Genomic DNA, 7,080 nt, shown 5'->3' with positions numbered 1-7,080 from the left:
AAAAAAACATCTGTTATAAAGTATTGCCCCAGTGTTAGCAAAGAAATATCTATTATAAAGAATTGCCCCCAGTGTATAGCAAAGAAATATCTGTTATAAAGTATTCCCACAGGGTATAGCAAAGAAATATCTGTTATAAAGTATTACCCCAGTGTATAGCAAAGAAATATCTGTTATAAACTGAACTTTACCAGGTTTTTTTGGTTATTCCAAAAACTTTTGAGAGGTATCCAAGCGTTGGTTCCAATGTGCCATAAGAGTCAAGAAGAAAAAAAATCTTTATTGTATTGGGTGTTCGGTTAACGATGGTCGACATTAAAGAGGCGACAGTAAGAATAACACCAATCACATACAGACTATGGCACGATTCTCTACAGAGAATGAGAACCTGATATTTTTGGATTTTTTTAAAAAGTTAATCACGCTTTTTGGTGGACAGGGAGCGATCACTCATAAATTATTCTAGGCAACAAGTTCCAACTGTACCATTGCGAAGTAGATAAAATTACATATATCCCCTCCACTCCCTTTATGCTTCCGATTTTCTACTTAATTGTTATTAGTACAAGAGCCGAGAAGAAAAAAAGGCAGTTATCTCACCCCAATTTTTGGTTACTATAATGAAAACTATGTATAATTACTAGTCAAAATTGATGAGTCTGCCAAGTATAGGTAGGAAAATAAAAAATGCCGGGTGTTTCAAAACCTTAAAAAATTTTCCATTCAGAGCTTTATATTTTAAAAACTACCTACAATACTAGAAAATCTATTTATTTTCTGAAATATTAGCCCGAAAAAAGGTATTTACGTCCAATAGTTCTAGAGATATAGCTTTTTAAAAAGGAAAATTTCTTAAAAATATACTGAAAAATTAGTGGTTAGTTAATTTATTTTGAGAAATCTATATCTCAGGTTCTATGTGACGTACAGATGTCTATTAGCTCTCAAATTAAAGCTAGTTGAATGGACTATAAAGAAGTTTATGACCTTTACCTTCGTAGGGGTAGTAGTTTTCATTATATTTTCTAAAATAAATTGGTTTATAGTTGTTCGGACAATAAGTTTGATTTATGAAAAACCATTGGACGTACAGATGTCTGCCAGCGCTCAAATTAAAGCTAGTTAAATTTACTACAAAATAGTTTATTATGTTTATCTTTGTAGGAGTAGTAGTTTTTATATTATAGACAAAATAAACTCACAAAATGTTAATTTCTAGTTGTTCGTCTAAAATGTTGGATTTTTGAAAAAATATATCTCTAGATCGATAAGACGCACATATGTCTCCCAACACTCAAAATAAAATAATTTTAACTTACTATAAAGTAGTTCATGACACTTATCTTCGTAGGGATAGTAGTTTTTATGATATTCACATATGAATATTAATTTGGCAAATGAAAATTTGTCCGAACAACTATAAATCAATTTATTTTAGCAAATTTCATGTAAACTATTACTCCTACGAAGATAAACATCATGAACTACTTTATAGCTCATTAAACTAGCTTTAATTTTAGTGCTAATAGACTACTTTTAAAGATATAGAGCTCCGAATGAAAAATTAGTTTTTTTATCGCTTTGAAACAGCCGCCATTTTTATTTCCCCTACCTATACCTGGCAGACTCATCAATTTATGTAGTAATCTTACCTAGGATTACCTAAAGTAATCCAAAATTGGGGTTAGATAACTGCCTTTTTTCACCTCTTGGGCTCTTGTACAATATATAAACATCTCGATAGCTCTAAACGTGAACAGGTATTTGTTCTTTACTCATTCATTATTATTATTAATTTTATTTCTATTTATTATTACCTGTATAATTATATACAAAAAGTAAATTTAGCATTAAATATAAAATAATATGATACAAATATGTGGAGAATCTACCCTCTGATAGAACTCCAATTACGTTACTATAGAAGATCTCGGGGCCTTCTTCTTTTCAGACCCCTCGGGGGATTGTCAGGTATGGAAAAGGAGAAGCTAAATTAGAAATAAGTGGGTTTGGGTGAATGAGAAGTTTATCATGAAAGGATTGGTATCTGATTCTAGCCAAATCGGCAACATATGAAACATTGAGGTCCTGATGGATGACTTGATTTGTGACAAAGGATTCTACGAAAGATTTTGGACTGTAAGGATTGGATACGAGAGGAATTCGATGGTTTCGTGGAGCCCTTATTTAATCCCAACTTACTTCTTTATTTTTCCAACTTTTAGTTCGTTAATTTTTTTTTTTCATATCAATTTTTCTATTTCTACGTGTTATTACGTCTCCTGTTCATTTTTAACCTTATAGTTTACGCGATTTTTTATATTAATACTAATTTATTTCTTCTTTTCTTTCATTTATTTATAATTTTCTTTTCAATTATTTTTACTCAATTTTGACCCTACCTTTATTTACATTTTTATCTTACAATGTCTAAGTATGTTTTGTTGTTTTTGTATCTTTTTAGCCCTGATGAAGTTTTATAATGTGGGGCAAAACTTCGGCAAATTAATAGTTGTTAACTATTTTTGTTCTTTTTTGACCGCACCCCTGACCATCTTCTTCATTGAATTGGCTCAATTGAATTTTTACTAAGTGGTCTTGTGCAGGCTAGACTTGATCCTGCCCACTGTGAACAAAACAGACTATCGTCTTATTTCGTCCATACCGACAAAATAAAAAAAAAAAATTCTTTTAAAAAAATGGAAACATTGAAATTTAAAAGGATTCTCCTTATTTGAAACATGTAATTTTAATTTCTAACAATTATAGATAGCAATATGTATTCTTGCGATTTTAAAAGATTGATGAAGTAAGAAGAAAAGATATGGATTCAAAAATGAATTTATAATTATAAGTATGCCTGATGGTGTGACTATGGGCACGATACGTTGTTATGGATAAATGAGAAAATTAAAGAATGTTGTAAATGCAAATGTTTTTTGTCTTTTCCTAATTATATAAATTTAAAAAAGTAACCACTGTATTTTATTAAAGCGAAATAGTACCTGCTTAACAATTATGAACAGAAAAATGTATAATTTAAGGCAATCTCTAAATATATAAGTAACTTATGTCAACTCTAGAGGGATGTATAAAAATAAAACAATCAAGAACATTTCACGAAAATTTTAATTATAGCAAGATAGACCGGGTAGTAAAGGTATCAAAATAGCGAAAGAAAACTATTTATTGTTAACCAACGTTTGGCCCCACTTTGCAGGGTTTCGTTAGGGCTAAATGAAAAAACAAGATACAAACATTATATAAGTAACAAAACATTAGAATAAAAACATTTCAAAACAATTATTATGTTTATATAATATATAAAAACCAAATAACAATATATAGTTTTCTTTTACTATTTTGATACTTCATACTTCATACGGTCAACTATAATCTTCCAATATGAAAATTTGAATTCTTTAAGAATCCTATACATTTCTTTCTTCAGACATACAATTTTAAACGTAATTTAATTTTTGTTTTTTAATACTCTTTCTTCAAATCCAACTATAAAGTGGCCCCGACGATTTTGTCGAAAAGGTTGCTGTCAAACCTCACGCATATACCTTCCTAAATATGCAATACCAGTTTCTAACGACTTTTCTTTTTTGAGCTTGTCTGTTCACAAACAGACCATTTGGCGAGACATGGTTATTTGGACTCAGGAAATTTTCCGTCGAAAACTGGAATTAAAATTCAGTAAGATCGCAAAAAATCCCCTTACTGTATATATCTTGTAATAGGTAAGCGAAAGCAAAGATTTGGTTAAAATCAGTGACTCCCTCGCTGTGTCCTTCCCTTTTAAGAACATCCATATTACACAAGAATAATCAAGAGAAATTAAATTATTTGCTTAGCTTTGAATAAATTCTCATTACTATTTACCTATTGTACTAAAATTAATTTTTACTATTGGCTACACTGGAAACAGCTGATGTTGTTTTCAGAAAGGCTAATGATAGGTTATATAAGTTGCTCTATAGCTTTAGGTTGTTTTAGTCCAGTTGGTTCAACGTAAATTATAGTTTGTTTTTATAAATTAGCAGTTTTGGTTTTGTTACGAGGCCTTAAGCGTTTCTGATCAACGCTATGCCCTCAGTTGATGTTTCATTATGTGTTGTTAGAATTGAAACTAGCCAGAATAGTGATTTGCAGAAAAATGAAGGTTCTTTTGACTTAAACGCTCGCAAGACAATACCTTTGCTTCGAGGCCGTAGGAAAGCCAGAAACATTGACATTCAGACATTGTGCATTTTAAACAGTTCAATGGCCGAAGGAGTTGAGAACATTGCAAAGCCAGTTTGTTCAAATGGCACTGTTGAAAGAGTTCCCATAAAAACAATAATCGAAGGAAAAGCTGCTAAAGAAGTATTACAATTTGTTTCAGGAAATCCTTTTGTGGAAAAGACACATGGTATTATACATTTGTTCAAAGAAAATGAACTAACTAATATTGATAGAGCATCTTTTAGAAGCCAGACATTGTGTATTCTTGCTATCCCTGTGACTATGAACTGTAGTGAACTTTTAAGGTTCTTAGAACCTTGTAAAGAAGAGATCAAACATATTAGGATTATTCGAGACAGCTCGCCTAACCAATATATGTCATTGATAACCTTTCGTTCTCCTGAATCGGTGCAAATGTTTTATCAGAACTTTAATGGCATTCCGTTTACTAGCATGGATCCTGATTGGTGTTGTCACCTAGTGTTCGTTTCCAAGGTCGAAACAATATCTGAAATAGAGGGAGGAAGTATTGCTCCTGTGTCACATACAGAACTTCCAACATGCCCCGTTTGTCTGGAGAGGATGGACGAGTCAGTTGATGGTATCTTAACTATATTGTGTAATCATGCTTTTCATGGAAACTGCCTCGCTAAGTGGGGCGATACAAGCTGCCCTGTTTGTAGGTATGTACAGACACCCGAACCGAACAGTGATAGTCATTGCCTTGAATGTATGGCTTCTGAGTCCTTATGGATATGTTTAATATGTGGACATGTCGGCTGTGGTAGATATCTACAGGGGCATGCTTACCAGCATTATATAGACACTCAACACTGCTACTCCATGCAAGTTGGTAGTAACAGTGTCTGGGACTATGTAGGAGACAATTTTGTTCATCGCTTACTGCAGAACAAGGCAGATGGGAAGCTTGTTGAGGGACCCAGTCAAAATAAATCTTCTGAACTTGAAGCCAAATTAGAAAATGTTCAATTAGAGTATACTTACTTATTGAGCTCTCAACTAGAATCTCAGAGAATGTACTATGAGAAGTTAGTGAGTGATCTTGAAAAGAGAACATCTGATGAAATATCTGATTTGAAAGAGAAAGTTCAAAATTCAATTGAACAAACAAAATCACTTAATGATAATGTTAATGTTTTGTCTAAAGAAAAATCTAATTTAGAAAAGAAATTGCAAAATATGTCATCGAAATTAACATCTGCTTATAAGCAACTTCAAGAAGAAAAAGAACTGAATAATGCTATGCGAACAAACCAGACCCAATGGCAGGATAAGTATAATGTTTTAGAAAAGGAATTTGAAAAATATAAATCGAAGAAAGAAGACGAGGTGATAGAACTGAAAGATCAACTTAGAGATGTTATGTTCTTCCTTGAAGCAGAAAAGGTTGTCAATAGTAGTCCTCACAAGAATGAACTAAAGGAAGGCAAAATGGAAGTTGGAAAACCGGCAAGCAATTCTAAAAGCCATCGCCACGGGAGGAAACACTAGCTTTAAATTCACCTTGTTCCTATTCATTGTGATTTTTTTAATAAGGCACGTTGCTTAAGTTAAGTGTTTTATTTTATTTTTATTGATTTGATAGCTTTATTCGATATTTTTTGTGATAGAGAAATGTATTTTAATTGTAAATTTGTAGAATATAATGGATATATTTAAAAATAAGCTTATTTTTTAAAGGTAATTTTATTTTTGTACTTAATTCTTTTTATATAAGGTGATATGTAGCAATATTACATTTTTACTGTAACGTTTCTGGTCACTCAACTCTGCTCGAAGCTTTGTAAGTGTTTTATATTTTTAATATATCTTCAAATGTGTCTTTGTTAAAAGTAAGTGTTATTTTTAAACTACTCGTATATAAGGGCTTTTCTATGAATTTCGCTAAAAAAAAGTATTAAGAAATAAAAATTAAATTACTTTTAAAATTGTATGTCTCAAAAAAGAAATATGTATGATTCTTAAAGAATTAAAATTTTCGTGAAATGTTCTTGATTATATTTTATTTTTCTTCATCCTTCTAGAGATGACAAATTATGATTTATTTAGAGATTATTATACGATTTTCTGTTCATAATTGTTAAGCAGGTACTATTCCACTTTAATAAAATTCACTAATTAAAATAGAATTAATATCATAAGCAAAAAACTTGAAATTAACTTATGGGAGGGTTCTTATTGGGATGCTGAATCCGAAAGTCAGGATTTCAGCTCATCATCTGCTGCCTTCACAATGAACATATTTAAAAGTCCAAAATCTGGAACTGTTTTCAGTTTTTCAATATCTTTTTTAAAATTAAATACCTGAAAGAAAATATTGCAACCCAAAAAAGACTAAATTAATTACTTCAGTGAACTGAAAAGACATTTTTCTAAAATATTACAATATTTTAATAATTTTGTTTGTTGAATCAATTTATTTTTAGCTAATATTAAGTGACAATACAGGATGATGACTATAGCCATGCTAATACTGAGAGCATTTAGATGCTGGTTGAGTTAAAATCAACTTCTTCTCATAGCCTGACTGTATTGTGTAAACCAAAAAATAACATATATTATTAATAAACTATACAACAATAATATAGCTTATAGTTATGTATCTTATTATATTATAATATAATCTCCACCTTGTCAATCTTTCCCTTTGTTTATCTTAGTTGTGTTAAATTCACAAGTTACCATTTCTTATAAATAATTGTGATAGCTATAAGAAGGAAAAAACTGTATTTACATCCTAGACCTTCTCTTATGATAGTATGGCATGCATTCTGCTGCTTAAAAACCTTCAATTAATTTAATATTATTTAGTTGCCCCAGGAAAGTTTA

General features: G+C 30.8%; 1 protein-coding gene, 1 long non-coding RNA gene and 1 other non-coding gene across 3 annotated transcripts in view; all 3 read left to right on the top strand.

Annotated features, from left to right (window-relative positions):
- The window catches only part of LOC106682592 (uncharacterized), a 71,848-nt gene that overhangs the window by 53,507 nt on the left and 11,261 nt on the right, over positions 1 to 7,080 (top strand). The window lies entirely within an intron of this gene.
- On the top strand, positions 3,953 to 7,074 carry LOC106682554 (BRCA1-associated protein). Its single transcript, XM_014423474.3, has one exon. It carries the CDS (start codon positions 4,093 to 4,095, stop codon positions 5,740 to 5,742), a length of 1,650 nt encoding a protein of 549 aa, XP_014278960.1. The 5' UTR covers positions 3,953 to 4,092; the 3' UTR covers positions 5,743 to 7,074.
- Positions 6,696 to 6,783, top strand: LOC112210084 (small nucleolar RNA U6-53/MBII-28). The gene has a single exon (XR_002944977.1). It is a non-coding gene; the product is annotated as a small nucleolar RNA U6-53/MBII-28 (small nucleolar RNA).

Source organism: Halyomorpha halys, unplaced genomic scaffold, assembly GCF_000696795.3.
Source record: "Halyomorpha halys isolate HHAL.00 unplaced genomic scaffold, Hhal_1.1 Scaffold24.1, whole genome shotgun sequence".
NCBI lineage: Eukaryota > Metazoa > Arthropoda > Insecta > Hemiptera > Pentatomidae > Halyomorpha > Halyomorpha halys.
This window is presented reverse-complemented; position numbering and strand designations above follow the sequence as displayed.